Source organism: Lactuca sativa, chromosome 4, assembly GCF_002870075.4.
Source record: "Lactuca sativa cultivar Salinas chromosome 4, Lsat_Salinas_v11, whole genome shotgun sequence".
Taxonomy (NCBI): Eukaryota; Viridiplantae; Streptophyta; class Magnoliopsida; order Asterales; family Asteraceae; genus Lactuca; species Lactuca sativa.
The window spans coordinates 202490818-202510986 of NC_056626.2; the positions used below are offsets into that span (position 1 = coordinate 202490818).

The 20169-nt window shown below is 37.0% G+C and overlaps 3 protein-coding genes, 1 long non-coding RNA gene and 1 pseudogene across 4 annotated transcripts; 3 read left to right on the forward strand and 2 right to left on the reverse strand.

The window, feature by feature from the left end:
- Window positions 1-47: 47 nt before the first annotated feature.
- LOC111894873 (formin-like protein 20) lies at window positions 48-4427 on the forward strand. Its single transcript, XM_052770519.1, has 3 exons — window positions 48-187; window positions 354-1273; window positions 1386-4427. Exons 1-3 carry the CDS (start codon window positions 130-132, stop codon window positions 3696-3698), a joined length of 3291 nt encoding a protein of 1096 aa, XP_052626479.1. The 5' UTR covers window positions 48-129; the 3' UTR covers window positions 3699-4427.
- A 3234-nt stretch (window positions 4428-7661) lies between these two features.
- Window positions 7662-9551, reverse strand: LOC111894893 (uncharacterized). The gene is made up of 3 exons (XR_002851353.3): window positions 8349-9551; window positions 8153-8281; window positions 7662-8057 (listed from the first exon to the last, which is right to left on the reverse strand). It is a non-coding gene; the product is annotated as an uncharacterized LOC111894893 (long non-coding RNA).
- Window positions 9552-9741: 190 nt separating this feature from the next.
- LOC111894874 (formin-like protein 20) lies at window positions 9742-15315 on the forward strand (annotated as a pseudogene).
- Window positions 14252-15094, forward strand: LOC111894892 (pentatricopeptide repeat-containing protein At5g47360). Its single transcript, XM_042901699.1, has one exon. It carries the CDS (start codon window positions 14252-14254, stop codon window positions 15092-15094), a length of 843 nt encoding a protein of 280 aa, XP_042757633.1.
- A 616-nt stretch (window positions 15316-15931) lies between the features above and the next one.
- Window positions 15932-17279, reverse strand: LOC111894875 (uncharacterized mitochondrial protein AtMg00810-like). Its single transcript, XM_023890964.1, has 5 exons — window positions 17220-17279; window positions 16735-16891; window positions 16511-16689; window positions 16139-16438; window positions 15932-16051 (listed from the first exon to the last, which is right to left on the reverse strand). Exons 1-5 carry the CDS (start codon window positions 17277-17279, stop codon window positions 15932-15934), a joined length of 816 nt encoding a protein of 271 aa, XP_023746732.1.
- Between the last annotated feature and the right edge of the window lie 2890 nt (window positions 17280-20169).

Here is a 20169-nt window from a genome sequence, read left to right on the forward strand (position 1 = left end):
TGTTGGGTGTAAATTAGAAACGACAGCTGGATACGTGCGAGATCGATGTAGGTATTACAGAGTCAACATTTTTGGGTTGAAGAAATTGATTATACAAGAGTCAGGATTTTGGATCCAGTCGAAGCGTAGATGGCGCTGTTCAAACACATCTTTAATCGCCTCGTTGAGATCTCCGAAAGGGTTTACGGTACATTTCTAATTTCGCTTATCTTCTAGAATCTCGGAACCCATAGAAGATAGAGTTCACCATTTTAGCTGTCGACATTTCTGTGTCAAACTTGTTTCTTCTAGAGTTGAAATTTGGTTTAGGTCCAAAAAATTTCTAACTTTTGATTGACAAAACTTATTTGCAGTTTTTGATTCCTGCTTCTCTAGTGAAGTACTGGAAGAAGATGAATACAAGATGTACATGGGTGGCATTGTTGCAGAACTCCAAGACTACTACTATCCTGATTCATCGTTCATGGTTTTCAACTTTAGAGAAGGTGACAAAAGGACCCAAATTTCAGACATATTATCTCAATACGACATGATAGTAATTGAGTACCCTAGACAATATGGAGGGTGCCCAATGTTACCATTAGAAATGATTAATCGCTTTCTTCAATCCTGTGAAATTTGGTTATCATTAGCAGAACAAAATGTGCTCTTAATGCACTGTGAAAGAGGAGGGTGGCCTATTCTTGCTGTTATGCTTGCAGCTCTTCTTCTATTTCGCAAACAATACAATGGTGAACAGAAGACTCTTGATATGGTATACAAACAAGCCCCTAAAGAGCTTCTTCATCTTTTAACACCTTTAAATCCTCAGCCTTCACAGCTGAGGTATCTTCAGTATATATCAAGGAGCAATTTGGGTTTTGATTGGCGGCCTGCAGACACACCATTAGCTTTGGATTGTATCATACTTCGTGTCCTTCCGATTTTTGGTAAAAAGGGTTGTCGACCTGTTGTTCGTGTATATGGTCAAGATTCATCTTCAACAACAGCTAATAGAAGTTCTAAGCTTTTGTTTTCATCTTCAAAAATCAAAAAACAAGCGCGTTATTATCAACCAGAAGAGTGTGAGCTTGTGAAGATAGATATTCATCATCGTGTACAAGGTGATGTTGTTCTTGAATGCATACATTTGGATCATGTAAGAGAGGAAATGATGTTTAGAGTAATGTTCCATACAACGTTTATACGAGGTAATGTGCTTATGTTGAATCGCGATGAAGTTGATGTTATGTGGGATTCAAGAGACCAGATGCCCAAGAACTTTAAAGCAGAGGTAGGAAAGTCGAAAACTTTGATTTTTTTTTAGTATTTTTTATGTTATTTGAGAAGTGAAAGAAGTGGAATGCGTATGCTCATATATATATAGATACATGATGTATTATCAGGTAATTTTTTCGGATGCTGATGCTCTATCATCTATGATCAACACGGAAGGAGAATTTGAAGATGGGAATGAGACAGAAAGTCCTTCACCTGAAGAATTTTATGATGCGGAAGAGTTTTTTAGTAATCTAGTTGATGGGGCAGATGTAAAAGGGGAATCTCCTCCACCGCGACCCCCACCCCCACCTTCAATGTATACAACTTCATCTCCTAGTTATACTGCCCCATTACCGCCACCACCACCGTCCATGTATGGAGCTCCACCTCCACCTCCGCCACCACCGCCCCCACCTCCACCCCTACCCCCAATGTATGGAAGAGCCCCACCTCCACCACCACCTTTCTTACAAGGTACTGCACCACCACCACCTCCTCCTCCAAAGTATGATTCCCCATCACCACCACAGCCACCCCTATCTCCTTCGCGAAGTGCTCCATTCCTACATCCTCCTCCACCACCTCCCCCTATGGATGACATATGGAACTCCATCTCCACCGCTTTATGCAACACGTGGACCTCCACCCCCACCTCCATCTCTACCACCAACCCATTGAGTCCCTACCCCACCTCCTCCTCCAATGCGTGGACCCCCGCCACCCCCACCTCCACCATCAATGCATGGAAACCTACCTCTACGTCCTCCACCTCCATTCCAAGGAGCACCACCTCCTCCTCCTCCACTAATGATTGGTGGTGGTGTACCACACTACCTCCACCAATGCGGAGACCACCGTCTCCACCACCTCCACCTAGGCCACCACATCTACCCCTTCCACCTGGAGGCCGTGCGTTTGAACCAACACCTCCACCCCTTCCACCTGGAGGCCATGCGCCTGGACCACCACCTCCACCCCTTCCACCTGGAGGTCGTGCAATTGGACCACCAAGACCTCCAGGAGTTGGGCCACAACCATCTTCACCCCCAACTCCAAGGTATATAGCTTCATCTCCTAATTATAGTGCCCCATTATCGCCACCACCACCGCCCAGGTATGGAGCTCCTCCTCCGCCACCCCCGCCCCCACTTCCACTCCCACCCCTACCCCCAATGTATGGAAGAGCCCCACCTCCATCTCCACCTCAACCACCACCTTTCTTACGAGGTACTGCACCTTTCTTAGGGGAGTTCACGACTTTTTTAAGCACTAGCACTGGTCCTGTCACGAGGTCTAGATCTCGGGTCATAACAAATTTGGTATCAGAGCCGCTCGTGATGTCGACACAACAGGAAGAGTTGATGAAGAAATTGGAAGCGTTCATGATCCAGCAAACGCAAAGCAACAATGATTTGAAGACAAGTACCAATGATTTAAAGGCGACTATAGCAGTCTTGCAGGCCAAGCAAGCAGCGATGGAAGAGAGATTGCAAACCCTAACCCAAAACAAATCCAACAGACAAGAAGAAGAAGATGAAAGCGTGGACAACATGTTCGAGTCTGATAGATTTGATGACCCCTCGGAACAGGTGCGTGGAAGAGGACGTGGCGCCACCTTTGGTGCCAATCCAAACAGTAAGTTTTTGTACCAAGGAGGCTTTACTGGAAGAGGTAAGGGTGTGATCCAGGAAGGAGCAGGAAGAGGATCAAGCAAGGCTTTTGAATCATGGCGGACAGATGAACACCAATCTTTCAAACACCATTGGGACTCCCTCAAACCAAAAGGGTCAAACATAATGGATCAGGGGGCACCAAAAAACTGGGAAAAGACGGAAGATATGGGATACGGTGGGGGAAGAGTACCGAGATTCGCCAAGATGGAGTTTCCCACCTATGATGGGAAGGGTAATCCAGTCGAATGGCTTCAAAGATGTGAAGACTTCTTTGAAGAACAACAGACCCCTACTGAAGCTTGGGTTAGGCAGGCCACCTTTTCACTACAAGGTCGGGCTAGTGGGTGGTACCATAACCTGCGAAGAATGAAGACCCGCTTGAATTGGTTTGAGTTCTCAGAAGAGTGCAAAATCAAATTTGGACCCCCGATGAACATGAACCCGTTAGGCGAGTTAACTCGATTAAGGCAAACAGGTACAGTAGAGGACTATTGTGAAGGCTTTGAGTTGCTGCTAGGGCGAACGACGGGTGTGACTCCGGAGCAAAGCATTTGGCATTTTTGTGCAGGTTTGACTAATGCTATCCGTCATGAAGTAGAGTTTGCTAGACCCATCACACTATACTATGCTATGAACCTAGCCAGAAAGATTGAGTTCAAACTCGCGGAGGAGGGACGACCAAGGAGTTTTGGAGCACCACTGGGAATCAACCCTCGGCAGGAAGCAAAAACCAAGAATCAGCAGGTGGTGGAGACGGAACAGTGAAATCTGAAGTGCGGAACCCGGCTTTGAAACGGCTTACGGCTACAGAGATGGCAGAAAGGCGAGCAAAAGGATTATGCTACAGAGATGGTGCGCCTTCTTTTTATGGATAATAAAAACCATATTTAATGCATTTTTTATTGATTCTTTCCTCATGTGCTAACGACGATGAGAATGAGGCTAAATGTGTTATCAGTTATCATCAGTCGCCATAAATATTTTTTTAGTTTTTTTTTTCACATTTGTTGCTAAACAAAGTTGATGCTATGATCTACTCTTGTTGTATTTTCGCCAGGAACGTTTTTATGGGTGATGTTATTAAAAAGTTACATCTTTTTTTGAATTGAAAATACTAGTAAATTTAATCTTGAAATATCATCCATCAAAAATTCGTCATATAAAATTATTATGTCATTTGCTCATTATTGATACTCAATTAGCAAATTCTTCCAAAACAAATACAACTTTTGATAATATTATTTTACCAACATGTTCAAGCGTTATTATAATACAACGAACACTCTTTAAAGGATCACTACATCCCGATTTATGGCTATAGATTAACGAAATGAGGTGTTACATTGAGCAAGTGACATGTACAACTCTCACACACCATACTTCATTTTGTTCCACTTAATGTTTGGATCATGCACCTTGTACTCTACACTCACTACTTCGAGCTCAGTTTCATCTTCATGTGTTCATGCTCTTCTTTGTAGACATCATCAACTCTATATTCATCCTCCACTATGTATTATGTGTTCTTTAACATACTATAACCACATAACATGTTAAAGAATTGAGACGTTAGGCTGGTGGGTATTGGTTATGTTCCATATATTTTTTTACTACATCATTTACCATGTCATTCTCTATACCATTTCATATTTGTTAGGAAATAATTACCACACACCACACCATTTTAATTCCATGTCACATTTTTTTTTCTTTTTTTTTAAAAATAAATAAACAAAATAGTTTTATAAAACATAACATTTAAACAAATTTTAGTTAAGAATAAACTAGCTTCGTTCGAGATAAAAAAAATTAAAAATAGATAAACAAATATGTGTGTTTGTTATTCTAATTTAAAAAACCTAACCTAATAAAATTAATACTCCATAAAACTAAGACTTATAATAATAAAGAAATTAAAATTACCATTATATATAGTTTAAATCTAAATGGTTTATACTGACATGATGTAGATTGTGTTCCTCTCCAAATAATGGTTGAGGGTTCACAAAGAAGTAAATTTTAAAAATAGGTTTAGCGTGTGATGTGTGTTAGCGGGTCCCACAAAAAAAAGTTTAGTAATTCTTTAAAATTAATAATTTTTTAAAGGTTAGATCAAAATAAAGTAAAAGTTTTTTAAAATATAGGCCATAAAACCCAAATTACTCTAGCAAAATAAATAGAGTTTATATCATTTTTGGTCACTTAATTTTTGGTGTTGTGCTCATTTGGTTACTTAACTTTTTTTAAGTTTTAAAAGGTCATCAAACTTTTGGCTTTATGCTCATTTAGTCATTTAACTTTTGGTTTGGGCATATGTAGTCACCTAACTTTTAAAATTGTATTCATTTAGTCACTAAACTTTTGAAAAATACTAAACATTTAAAAATTTTCAAAAGTTTAGTAACTAAATGAGCATAATTTTAAAAGTTATGTAACTAAATGAGCACAAATTTAAAAACAAAATGACCAAACAAAAAGTTAAGTGATTAAATGAGCACAAAATCAAAAGTTTAATGACCTTTAAAAAAAATTAAAAAGAATCCCCTATTCTAATAAATAAGTACAATCATGCCACGTGTCAGTCTCTTAGACCCCAACCAATAAGTTTTCCCGCTTTTTTTATGAAACCCTATTACGTAAATGCCCTTTAAGAGACTGAAATCAAAAGATCGAGTTGCAATTGCAATAAATCCCCAAAAATCCGGAAAAACCTGCATTCAAAATATGCAACCAATCAATTAAAATTAATAAAAGATTTCAAAATAATATGAAAAATTGGTTCTTCAAATTTGAAATTTGAAAAACCTGATTTAATATGGCAGTTTGTTAATTGTGATTAGAAATTAAATAAATTGCAGTGATTAAATCCCAAAAAATCTGCCCCTATTTATCAAATTCCGAAATATATATAATTATACCATTTATACGCTTATTTAGTTTTCAGGATTTTGCTCCATAAAATTCTTTCAAAACGTTATTCTTCTTGAGTTTTTCTTCAATCCTTCTTGTCGGTACCAGGTTTACTACATAATCGTTTTCCTCCCTGTTAATTCTGCAACGCTTCCACAAACAAAAATCAGGTTAGTGTTTTCAAATTTATTTGTAGTATTAATTTAACATTTAACATTATGAGTAATCTTCTTCTTCTTTTTCTTATTCTTCTTAATCATCTTCTTCTTCTACCTCTTCAGTTATTAACACGATGACAACATGAAAAAATGATTAACAATAACATATATCTTTGTTAAAAAAAAAATTCGGATTCAGATCCAAAGCTTTAACAACTTACATCTAATAGGTTGATACCCTTCAAAACATGAAATTTACTTATTTGCAATTACAAGTTTATTTATTATTCATAGGAACCTAATAGCCGTGAGTCTTATTTTTCATAATTAACTTCAACTAAAAAATGATTTAAATGTACCCAAAATTAAATAAAGGACAAAAAGGTTGTAATATTTTGTTGTTACTGTGAACCTATTTATATCACTGTACTTTTAATTTACATTGCTATAATAACGATGATATAAATAAGTGATATGTTTGTAAAAAAAAATAGTCGGATTCATATCCAAAGCTTTAACAATTCTAATATGTTTTGTTTATTTGGCTTTTAAGTTTTCTTTGTTTTGCTGTTACTGTGGACCTAATTACAGCATTGTACTTTCAATTTACATTGCTCTAATCTTTAATTTTGTATAAAGATAGTCAAGTAGGCTGGGCATTCGGTACTCATATTTATTCGTATGTGTTAAATTATAACTGCATATATTAGTATGGATATCATATTTGGTATAAAGAATTTTTTAGAGACCATAATCATTTATGTATCAAATACTATGTTTAATTAACTTTATAGAATTTCACAATTCATTGATGTTAGTATTTAATTGAAATGACCATTTTGCCCTTACTTTTATTTTTGTATGTTTATAATTGTGTTGTATTTATTGGCAATGTACTTTACATTTTCTTTTTAAAACATTTTTTTATAAATATGTGTTATGTCTAATACAAATTATTAAAATATTCCCCATATGACAGCTACAAAATTTACTTTTCTAAAAAAAATTGACCTGTCAATCTTGATTTTACTATCAAGGTAAAAATATTAAAGTTATGGACCCTTAAAAACAACACAAATCCTAACGATTTCCATTCAATTGAAATGATTTTCGTAGATGAAAAGGTATATCCTACAATTTCATAGTAATTAGTTTTCTTTTAATTTTTTTTTTTATTTACAGTTTCATAGAATTGTAATTCTTATACTAATGTACTTTAAAAATTACATTTCTTTATTTTGTAAAAAAAATGAATTTAAAATAAAAAATTTAATGACCATTAAATCCATTTTATTAGATTATATGACTTATATAACAATAACTTCAATGTACTTTCAAATGTAAATAACTATAATTTGAGAAAATCGAATATTATTTTAAAAAATTAACATTTTAACAATTTATTGGTATTCTATGTTTTATAGCAATGTACTATGTAATAATCTTTGTTATAATTTGTAAAAATGGAATGTTTTTAGAAACATCTTATGATTTTTTAAATTCAAGGACGATTCTCTAATTTTACATCTACACAGTTAACATTCTATAAAAGTATATCTTGGTTACGTATATGTTTAAAAAAAATTCAAAACAACAACATACTAATCTATGTTATAATTTACTTTAATTAATTTAGCATTTTTTATCATTTGATGTTCATAGGTTTATGGAGAGCTCACGTTTGTCCATAAGAATTCCAAACATCCCACAAACTAGGCCCTAACGTGTCCATGACCTATAATGTAAACAAAGAAAAAGAAATGTTATATAGTTATTCATTTAAATAAACTAAAAACTCATCAAGTATTAACATATACTATAACATAGTAATCTATTTGTTTTCCTTTATAATGAACTTTAGGCACTCCATGACTCCCACCCATAGTACTGTTCCACCAAGAAAAAACAAATCCACTTCTTTAAATTCAAAAAAGAACAATTTTAATCTGTGTACTGATCACAAAAACATAATGTGCACATACTTTTAAACTTGCCAGTCGTATGGAGGACCATAACTGCAGCCTTTGCTGTTTCTATGCTCAAACTTAAAAGCTACCTGTCACAAGTCACAACCAAAATTAAAAAAGATGAATTGCAGAAATCAGATTTTATATAAAATGTAAGCTTGATTGTTTGATGCAAGAACATTACCTCTGTAGCACCAAGACCTGATATGCGATCAGTTCCACCAGATACACGACGACAAACAAATACCTGACCAAATCCACCTTTCCCTAATTTTCTTTCGACCTTATATTGAGGTGATCCACCTACTTGAACCTGAAAATCAATGCATTTTATAAGTAAAGAAGCATTACAAAAATCGAATGAGCAATAGACAAGATACCCTTTCATGAAATGGGGCGGTATTCCCTTCTTCTTCCTGGCCTGTAACCCTGTTAGCGCTTTAGCCACCGCTTACATCTGCCATTGCTACTTTGAATGTCTCTTCTCCGGTTTCCTCTGTTCGCTTTTTATCCTCCTCTGCTTCAGAAATGACAACCACCGACTATTTTGCTAAACCCTCTTTCTTCTTCTTAGTCGGCAACCTCGACTTCTTTTGTTGCTTCGGCTTAACACTAACCGTCGCCGCTTCCCTAGCTGCAGTTGCTCGAGTTTTAATGTGATTACCCACCAAATGCTCCGATTGCTTATTGGGCCTACCTTCTCTCTTCTTCTTCTCGACTACAGGAGCACGTGCAAGGCGTACTCAAAATTCGTTCAAATTGGGGACAGAACAAATGGAAATGGAATAAGCCCTAAGTTGGAAATGAGGATGATGACACGTGATTCACATCAGGTAATGACTTTAGGGTTGCAGTGGAAGAAGGAGAAAGAGAGTTGTTGGGATAGTATTGCTTTCTTCACCCGATTTCTTTCTGCATATACAACACACGTTACGAGTTACAGTTCGTATGGTTATCTACTCTTATGGATCCGACTCCGACCCATTTATAGCTTTGGATCTGACCCGACTCATTTTAACTTTAATATCTTTAATTAAATTCACTGGTACACAATATAAACAAATATACAAATTATATTATAAAAAAAGTTATAATTCATAAGTTATCAAAATTAATGAAATATTATTTTATTAAATAATTAATTTTTAAATTCAATTCAAAATCAACATCCATGGGTTCCACGGGTTTTAACCTAGTTAAATAATCAAATAAACACAACTGTAGACAAAAACAAAATTGAGATAGTCAAACAACATGTTGAAATAGTCAAACAAACCAGATGTCTTCTACACCCGCGCAGAGCTCAATTGCCAACCAGATGACTCTGCCATTTCAAACACTTAGGGGGTGTTTGGGATTGCGTTTGAAAAATGCTTATTTGCTTATTGGCTTTTTGAAAAGCTAATAAGCTAAAAAAAGTGTTTGGCAAACTCAAAAGCACTTTTCAGAATGGCTTTTCCATAAGCTTCAATAAGCACTTTTTAATAAGCATGAAAAACGTGGCTTTTTGAAACTGCTTATGGCTTTTCAGCCAAAATATCTTCAAAAAGCACTTTTTAAGCCAAACACTTTTTAACTTATTGACTTATTGACTTTTTCACTTTAAAAACTTATCCAAACACTTTTTAAAAAGGTCTTTTACTACCACTATAATCAATATAAGCAAATAAACACTTTTATTAAAAGCATTCAATAAAAGCATTCTAGTTAAAAAGCACTCCCAAACACCCTTTTAAAAAGCGATTTTCTTAGTCAATAATCAAAATAGAACACTGGAATCGACTATGGAGATGATCATTACACACACATACCTTCCAGTTTCAACAGATTTCAAATTCAACAAGACAACAACTCGAACGGTAGGCTGCTTGCATGCTACAATGGTGTTACGAACTAAACCATTTGAAAACCCTCTTCTTCTACTTACACACTCTCTCAAATCATAGACTGAGATTGACGTTTTGGTGACTCGAGTGAATTGCGTAACCTGCAAAAGAGGGTTGCCTGTTGTTGGTAACCGAATAAAACTTATAAAATGAAAAGTCTCCTCAATTATGGCGAATAAAGATTAAAAAATCATGTTAAGTGAGTTCAAACGATGTAGGTATTACAGAGTCAACATTTTTGGGTTAAAGAAATTGATTATACAAGAGTCAGGATTTTAGATCCGGTGGAAGCGTAGATGGTGCTGTTCGAACGCTTCTTTAATCGCCTCGTTGAGATCTCCGAAAGGGTTTACGGTACATTTCTAATTTCGCTTATCTTCTAGAATCTCGGAACCCATAGAAGATATAGTTCACCTGCTAAAAATTCTATTCAAATTCCCTCTTTCCCGTTTCTTCTGGGTTGCGTTCATAATTGGTTGATTATGATTATTTCTTCGAATTAGTTCGAATTTTTTCTCCTATTATATCGGATTCATCAGCCACCATTTTTGCTGTCAACCTTTCTGTGTCAAACTTCTTTCTTCTAGAGTTGAAATTTGGTTTAGGTCCAAAAAGTTTCTACCTTTTGATTGACAACTTATTTGCAGTTTTTGATTCCTGCTTCTCGAGTGAAGTACTGGAAGAAGATGAATACAAGATGTACATGGGTGGCATTGTTGCAGAACTCCAAGACTACTATCCCGATTCATCTTTCATGGTTTTCAACATCAGAGAAGGCGACAAAAGGACCCAAATTTCAGACAAATTATCTCAATACGACATGACAGTAATGGAGTACCCTAGACAATATGAAGGGTGCCCAATGTTACCATTAGAAATGATCCATCACTTTCTTCGATCCAGTGAAAGCTGGTTATCATTAGCAGGACAACAAAACGTGCTCTTAATGCACTGTGAAAGAGGAGGGTGGCCTGTTCTTGCTTTTATGCTTGCAGCTCTTCTTCTATTTCGCAAACAATACAATGGTGAACAGAAGACTCTTGATATGGTATACAAACAAGCCCCGAAAGAGCTTCTTCATCTTCTAACACCTTTAAATCACAGCCTTCACAGTTGAGGTATCTTCAGTATATATCAAGGAGAAATTTGGGTTCTGATTGGCCACCTTCAGACACACCTTTAGCTTTGGATTGTATCATACTTCATGTCCTTCCGATTTTTGGTGAAAAGGGTTGTCGACCTGTTGTTCGTATATATGGTCAAGATTCATCTTCAACAACAGCTAATAGAAGTTCTAAGCTTTTGTTTTCATCTTCAAAAACCAAAAAACAAGCGCGTTATTATCAACCAGAAGACTGTGAGCTTGTGAAGATAGATATTCATCATCGTGTACAAGGTGATGTTGTTCTTGAATGCATACATTTGGATCATGTAAGAGAGGAAATGATGTTTAGAGTGATGTTTCACACAACGTTTATTCGAGGTAATGTGCTTATGTTGAGTCGCGATGAAGTTGATGTCATGTGGGATTCAAGAGACCAGATTCCCAAGAACTTTAAAGCAGAGGTAGGAAAGTCGAAAACTTTGATTTTATTTTTGAATCTTTTTTTTTTTTTTTTGAGAAGTGAAAGAAGTTGAATGCATATACTCATATATATAGATACATGATGTATTATCAGGTGATTTTTTCGGATGCTGATGCTCTATCATCTATGATCAACACAGAAGGAGAATTTGAAGATGGGAGTGAGACAGAAAGTCCTACACCTGAAGAGTTTTATGATACGGAAGAGTTTTTTAGTAATTTAGTTGATGAGCCAGATGTGAAAGGGGAATCTGATGCCCTTTTACCTAAAGACCATGAATTGGATGCTGAAAATTATGATGTAGTTTTGGGAAACTCAAAGCAAAAAGGAAAGCCACCGGAAGCTTCTGTGAATTCAAGAATTGCAAAAGCGAATGTGGTGTCAAGGTGGATTCCTCCTAATAAAGGATCGTATACAAATTCATTGCATGTGTCTTATCCACCAACGAGGTATAATAGCACGCCACCTGTCCTGACGCAATTGGGGGAGAAAAAATCAGGTGAAGGTGCAGGGAATGGATCAAAGAAAGATGTTAAAGCGGGTGAATCTTCACCTGTTCGGCGATCTGGTAAGTCTCTGGGTTCTGGTGCCTTGAAAGATCTTGTTGGAATTTTGGAAGAGAAATCAGTGAAGGTTACTACTCCACCTCCTACACCACTGCCGCCAGTAGCAAGCAGGGCTCCTCCACCACCACCACCTCCACCACCTAGCTCATATGACATCTATATCGATGATGAAGTTGTGCCTGCTTCTCCGCCTTTGCCTCCTAAACAGGTTGCACCCCCACCTCCACCTCCACCCCCACCACCACCTCCAATGTATGCAGCCACATCTCCTCCACCCCCACCTCCAATGTATGCAGCTGCATCTCCTCCACCTCCACCTCCACGTCCACTCCCACCACCACCTCCAATGTATGCTGCCGCACCACCTCCACCATCCCCACCCCCACCTCCAATGTACGCAGCTTCATATCCTAGTTATAATGCCCCATTACCGCCACCATCACCGCCCAGGTATGGAGCTCCATCTCCACTGCCCCCGCCCCCACCCCCAATGTATGGAGGAGCCTCACCTCCATCTCCACCACCACCACCACCACTACCTCCTTCGCGGAGTGCTCCATTCCCACCACCTCCCCCTATGGCTCCATCCCCACCACTTTATGCTGGACCTCCACGTCCACCACCGCCATTCCTAGGTGCACCACTGCCTGGTTGTTTTCCAACTCAAAGATCCAGCTTAAAGCCACCCCTTTATAGCAAGGTTACCATGTGGGAAGAATTGCAAAGAACCGGAGAACCCCAAAGGTATTTCACTTTTTTGCAAAACATTATTATACACACAAATTTTTAGACTTAATTACAGAAATGGTCTACTAAAAAACAACAGTTTCACTCGAAAATAATTTTTTGTAATGATTCTGTTCTTAAGTAAGGTGACTAAGAAAACCTTTTAGTTAAATTTTACGCTTCATCTTCATGAAATCCAGATTTGGAATGATGAACTAAACCTCCAGATCATGAATGATGGAACCCAATTCTGTAATTTACTCCAAAGTTTTAGATGTTTTTGATTTATAATTATGTTGTTATTGAATTGTAGTGCACCAGAAATTGATGTGTCAGAATTTGAGACACTGTTCTCAGCCATAGCCCCAAAGAAAGATACTTTTAAAGCTTCAAATTCTGAAAAACTCCACTTGGTAATGCTTTGTAAATTAATAAATCAAGTAAATAAATGACATACTTTAGAATACTGATAAGCTTTTTCATTTAAACTCTTTGAAAAATGGACTACATTAGTTTTTGGATATTTGCCATTTATAGCATCCAATATTTTTTTTACATATTCACCTTTACTCATTATTATTGCAAACTTGTTTATCAAATGGAGTTTAAATGATGGTAAATCTGTCTCTACTAACATTCTTTCAACCTTTCTTTCCTTGAATCTTGTATGCTTATTGAAACGCTTTCTTTTTAGATCAACTTCTTCACCAAAATGTGTTTCAAGAAAGAAATTTCTTGCAGTTTCTAATTTTTCATTATAGCTCTCAGATTAATTCTTGATACAGAATAAATGGCATTGTTTATGAATATTTTTGTAATTTGTCCTATGAATAAGTTGAATAAAAGAAATTTTATCTGGCATCTACAGGCTGTAGCTTTAGCTATGGATGAATCAATCTTAGACGCTGATCAAGTAGAGAATCTTATCAAATTTTGTCCTACTAAACAAGAAATGGAGCTTCTCAAGGTAAAAAGATTACTTCATAGCTCATACATATACTATCTTCAACATGGCAAGAAGTGGAAGCGCCTGAAATCCTATCCCGATCTCTCTTGAAAATCGGATGTGGCCTGTAATCCTTGGCAATGGTGGGTTCATGCTGAAAGTGGCAACATCCAATGGAGCTGGACGTTGAACCTGGTTGGATTGTTCTTTTGTATGTTTCAAGAGCACAAAATTGCCTCAATGTGATCAATCAAATACCATACATGAGTCAAGGCTGTAGAAATTGAAGACAAAATACACAAATCATTATGAAAGCATTTATGAACGGTGACGACATCATCAAATCCAAGCCCTAAAATCTTATGAACAAACATCAAAATTGTGAAATCAAAAGTAGCCCTAAATTGGATTCGACATTTTATGATTGTTGGTGATTCAATTATCTCTACAATTAATGAAGATTGATGATTTTGAATGACATAATGGACCAAATTGGATAAAGAAATTGCAAGAAAAATGAATACTTGGAAAATGCAGGGTGAGTAAGGCAGTAATCGGAGATCAAAGGACAACATGTGGGAGGTAGGGGTTGATCTCGTGATTAGGCTGTTCTGTGAAAAGGGTAAGATGGATGAGGCCTTAGTGTTAATAGAGGAGATGAGTTTGATCGATCTTTATCCTGATATGGTGATATTTTTCACAATGGTTAAAGGGATTTGTGATTTGGGTAGGATCCAAGATGCTAACAGATTGTTTAAGATTGTAAACCAACATGGATTACCTCCAAATGTTGTTGCATATTCTGCACTTCTTGATGGGGTTTGCAAAGTTGGTGATTTAGAAAGAGGGTTAGAGTTATTAGATGAAATGGAAAAAAAACGTGGGAGTTGTTCTCCAACTGTAGTCACTTACACATCTATAATCCAAAGCTTCTGTGAAAAAGGTAGATCAATGGAGGCATTCACCATTTTAGATCGAATGGAAGCTTGTGGTTGTGCACCAAATAGGGTCACAATCAGTACCTTTATCAATGGCCTTATCAAGGAGGATAGAGTAGATGAAGCTTATAAGTTGATTGATAGAGTTGTAGCTAAAGGGAGTGTTTCAAAAAGTGAATGCTATAGCTCTCTTGTGGTGACATTTTTCAGGGGTGGAAAATTTGAAGAAGGTGAGAAGGTGTTTAGGAGGATGTTGGGTGGTGGTTTGAAGCCAGATGGGGTGGCATGTAGTGTTTTGTTGAAGAAGATGTGTTTAAAGGAAGAACGGGTGTTGGAAGGTTTTGAGTTGTATAATGAGATTGAGAAATTAGGGTTTGTGATTTCGATTGATTCAGAGATTTATTCTATCTTGATGGATGGGCTTTGTAGGAAAAGGCATTTGTTGGAAGCTTCAAAGCTTGCTAGGTTAATGGCTTAGATGGGTATCCAACTTGAAGGTAGTTGTTTGAAGAGTGTAGTTGAGTATTTAAAGAATGCTGGAGAAATGGATCTAGTGTCTCATATAGTTGAATAAGGTTAAATGAATCAACACATTCTTATCAATTGTGAGTTGTAAATTTAGAGTTAAATCATTATCATTGAAATGTTGTATGAGAATTTAATCATTGTTTCAATAATAATTAAGTGGTTGTTAGTGTTTGGGATTTTCCTTATTTAAAACTTATAACTTTTCTTGGAATGTAGAAAAAATTGTTTGGATTAGCTTTATGCGGTATTAGAAGGCAATTAGTTTGTAAGTTGCTTTTTATTGTTTGACAATTTTTGTTTACATATGTAAAATGAACAAAAATAACAAGGATATTACGGTAAACTGGTATATGGGTCGTTGGTCATAAAAAAGAAAAACAAGACAGATCCATTTGGTTTTCAAGGTTAAAACAAAAGAGTGGTAAAATAGTAAATTTTTTTATACAAACTAACACAAAAGGTATCGGCCTGGATTATACTTTCAACCTTTAATACATATATTGTAAATATTGTAGACCCGCTTACCGATAAAATGGTTGTTTATGTAAAATTTTAAACATTTGCTACATTGATCTAACTGAAAAAGGCATATGTAACAATCTATGTTTTCCCCATAAAAACAATGATTTCATTAAACGGTATATAAACCATACACGTACATCAAATGGGCTAGGTATACAAATATAGGCTGCTATATATTGGGCTGTACATAACACAAATACAAAGACCATATAGATACATATAAGTGACATCTAACATCCCCCGTAGTCTGAACGGGAGAGCGAGATCAGACGTTTAGACTAGATCTAAAATCAAGAAACAATGCAGACGGTAAACCTTTGGTAAAAATGTCAGCATACTGGGATGAAGAGGGGACATGAAGAACACGAATCTGACCCATAACAACCTGATCACGAACAAAATGAATATCGATCTCTATATGTTTAGTGCGTTGGTGTTGAACTAGGTTCGTGGACAAGTAAAACTCACTAACATTATTACAGTAAACTAAGGTAGCAGTGAGAGGGGGATAAAGTAACTCATGTAATAGATTGCGAAGCCAACATGTCTCAGCAACAGCATTGGCAACACCCCAATACTCGGCTTCGGCACTAGAGCGAGAAATCGTGCCTTGTCGTTTGGACGACCATGAGAGAAGATTTTGACCAAGAAACACACAATAACCGGAAGTGGAGCGCTGTGTAAACGGACAACCTACCCAATCTGCATCAGAATAAGCAATAAGACCCCAAGATGGAGAAACGTATAACTGAAGACCATGATCCAATGTGACCTGAAGATATCGTAAGATACGCTTAAGAGCCATAAAGTGAGGCTCCCGAGGATCATGCATAAAGAGACAAACCTGCTGAACATCACAAGTAATATCTGGACGAGTAAACGTCAAGTACTGAAGCACACCAGCCAAACTACGATATAAAGTCGGATCCGAAACAGGTGGGCCAGTACCATCAAACTTGGCGGATGTATCTGTCGGGGTCCGGACAGGTTTGCAATGAAGCATACCGACTCGGTTAAGAATCTCTGTGGCATATTTTTATTGAGATAAGAACATGTCATGGTTGTTACGGGTGACAGCAATAGCAAGAAAATAGTTTAGAGCCCCTAAGTTTGTAATGGAGAACTCTGAACGAAGAGAAGCAATAAGGTGCCAAAGAAGACCATTGGATGAAGCAGTTAAGACAATATCATCCACATATAGAAGCAAGTACATTATCTGGTCACCCTGTTTGTAAATAAAAAGAGAAGTATCGAATTTACTGTTAGTAAAACCACGATTAATGAGAAACTGAGCAAACCGGTGGTACCACGCGCGAGGGGCCTGATTGAGGCCATATAAGGACTTCTTCAGTAAAAAATGTGATTAGGAGCGGACGGATCGCGAAACCCTGGGGGTTGATGCATGTAAACGGTCTCATGATGATACTTGTGAAGAAAAGCATTCTTCACATTCAGCTGATGAACCGGCCTATGATGCGAAATGGCCAAGCTAAGAACAGTGCGTATGGTAGCCCATTTAACAACCGAGCTAAATGTCTCATCACAGTCAATACCAGGTCATTGACTATGACCATTTGCCACAAGTCGCGCCTTGTACCTTGCAAAAGATCCATCTACATTATGCTTCTGCTTAAATAACCAAATATAATTAATCACATTAACATCAGGGGGCCGAGGCACAAGATCCCAAGTCTTGTTAGAAATAAGATCATTAAATTCATCTTTCATAGCATTTAACCAAATATAATTAAGTTCCGCTCCCTTAATTATAGCAAAACAACTTTTCAACCTTTGCAACTTTGTGAATTGAAACTTTTGTTATTCTATAATTAATATTGCTAACTCTCAACACTTAACATAATAATCATGCTCCTACTAACTGTTGGATTAGGTGTCTAAGCCCATAACTATAATTGGTACATACTTGACTCGAGAGTAGCATCGTCCATTTTGGGTTGCATATCATCAAGAGAATTTGATAGGATGGATATTTGAGTAAGAGGTTACTTATGATTTATTAATATATTATAAGTTCTAATATATTAATATGAAATCATATTGTTTAATTATTATTGATCAAAAATTAATTTGGAATTAATTTTGTGATCAAAAGAGACTAATTAAATATATGGGTATTGATTTGGTAAATCAATGATTCTTATAGTGTGGGCCAATTGTTATTTAGGATGGGCTAAACCAATATGATAGTCCATGGAGGTTTAACCCATAGAGCCTAAGTAATATGAAAGGTCATGGGCATTAGGGTTTGCATGGATGTAACCCTAGTCTTTGCCACACTATAAAAGGACTCCCTTAGCCCCTAAAATCGGCTACATGTGTTCTTGGAGTTCATATGAGCCGATTTTGAAGCTAGTAATCTCTCTCTCAAGTTCTCTTTTTTCGTAGGTGTGTTGTGAACCGTTTGAGGCATCACACTTGGGGTGCTAAGTTCTTAAAGGCCAAACAAAACAAGTTACAACAATAGGTAATCATATAACTCACTCTTATGTTATTTATGTGAATTGTATGCTAGTTGTAGGCTTCAAGCTTTGGAAACACTATTGCATGTATAATTAGAGAAAACATAGATCCAAAGCTTTTAAGGTTGTGTAATACCTCGTTTATTAAATAAATAAACAGAAAAATTCATGAATGATAGTAGCCCTAAAATCAATAATAATATAGCAAGGTGTTGGTCTCGAGGGTTAATGATTACAATTTTAGAAGTTGGGGGTTAAAAGTGTAAGTTATGTATTTAATTTGAAAAGGATTTCAGAAGTCAAGGTATGTTGGTAAGTTTTGGACTTAAAATGAAATGAATTTATGTAATTAGGGGATAAAGGGTAAATATTGGATTAAATGTGAAAAGATCCTATGGGGAGGGACTAGACTTGTAACTATACAAAAGTTTTAAAGTGGACGGGGTTTATAACCCGCCACCCTTGCCATGCCAAACCCTAACCCTAGAAAGGGTTCCTCAGCCGCCATGTGAGAGTTTTCAGCCGCTATCACTCTTTTTCATTTGTTTTTCCGATCAGACGAGCCGCCAAGTGACCACCCCACCATCGAAGCGTCACCACCACCGTGACTGCAGGACGTCATAATCGTGAACCACTGCTGCTATCATTTGTCGGTGAGGTTGCAATCTCGTTTTCCTCTGTCGCCACCACTCCTTCTTCTTCTTCTTTCTCGCCTTCAGTCACGTCGCCATCACCGCCATGCGGCTGTTCGGAATATACTAGCGAACTCTGGCCGCCGCCTACCACCACGATGGTGGATGTGTTGGTGCATGTTTCAGTGAACCTTGTGCAGGTGTGTGCGTTGCTGTTGTATTTCGAAGCAAGTGTATGCTCTATATTGGCCGGAAGACGTGGGAACCACCATGGCAGCCCACCATGGTGGCCATTACCTTACTGCTGCCCCTGCTACCGCTTTCTGCCGTCACCAGCCACCGTGAAGGGTGGCTGTATGTGTGTGTTTTGTGTGTGAGTGTATTTTATGAAGTAAAAATTGTATGTATTGCTTTAGATGGAATAATCAAAGAAAAGAACCCACCACCACCACAGTGAGGTGGTGGCTGCCACCATGTGCCACCGCCGGCCACCACAAGGGTGGTTGTGTGTGTTTATCATAGTGTGTGTGTTTATTTTTTTTAGGTGAAAGCATTGTAAAATGTAATTAGAGATTAGAATAATGAAAAGAAACTCATGAACACCACCGTGAGGTGGTGGCTACCGCCTCTTGCCGTCACCAGCCGCCTCCCCATTTATTTAATTAGTCTCTTTTGATCACAAAATTAATTCCAAACTAATTCTTGATCAATACTAATTAAATAATATGATTTCATATTAATATATTAGAGCTTATAATATATTAATAAATCATAAATATCCTCTTCTCAAAAGTTCATCCTACAAATTGTTCCGGTGTCGTGCAACCCAAATGGACCATGCTACTCTCGGGTCAAGTACATACCAATTATAGTTATGAGCTTAGACACTAAATCCAATAGTCTCCCACTTGGATAAGTCTAATAACTATAACTGCAAGTACGACTTAAAACACCGACTAGCAATCGTAGCTCTTAAAAGCCTCTGTCGAACTCAGACGCTCCATTTTAGATAAGTGATCATATAATCCTCTGTTCTCAAGATATCAGCTGGAAAAATACATGGAACAATGTCATACTTATTGTCCAGCAGTTTGTTTCCCGGTTTCCGATTTTTTTGACATAGAACTTAATCGAACACATCAATTTAGCTCAGACCGTGCCCGATACATAGGTCAAACCAAAATCATTGAGGGGCCCAAGATATCGCTTTTAATCCTCCAAGGACTAAAAGGAACAGATAAACTTCGACAGTATATGCTTGTACTAACTATTCATCAAATTGTACACAACAAAACGTTTTATAACATCCAGTTACCGATACGTTTTCATGCTATCAATGTACAACCAACTCATAGTCAACAACTCATATATCTAGGTTTGAAGACTTATAT

Bases quoted from the DNA above. Each gene is read 5' to 3' on its own strand.
- LOC111894873 (XM_052770519.1), top strand. From the start codon at position 130: ATGGCGCTGTTCAAACACATCTTTAATCGCCTCGTTGAGATCTCCGAA. The intron at 188-353 runs GTACATTTCTAA...ACTTATTTGCAG, and splicing joins GATCTCCGAAAGGGTTTACG to TTTTTGATTCCTGCTTCTCT. The intron at 1,274-1,385 runs GTAGGAAAGTCG...ATGTATTATCAG, and splicing joins CCAAGAACTTTAAAGCAGAG to GTAATTTTTTCGGATGCTGA.
- LOC111894892 (XM_042901699.1), top strand. From the start codon at position 14,252: ATGTGGGAGGTAGGGGTTGATCTCGTGATTAGGCTGTTCTGTGAAAAG.
- LOC111894875 (XM_023890964.1), bottom strand. From the start codon at position 17,279: ATGGATCTTTTGCAAGGTACAAGGCGCGACTTGTGGCAAATGGTCATA. The intron at 16,439-16,510 runs GTTTGTCTCTTT...CGATATCTTCAG, and splicing joins TTACTTGTGATGTTCAGCAG to GTCACATTGGATCATGGTCT. The intron at 16,052-16,138 runs GTTAGTGAGTTT...GTTCGTGATCAG, and splicing joins CCTTAGTTTACTGTAATAAT to GTTGTTATGGGTCAGATTCG.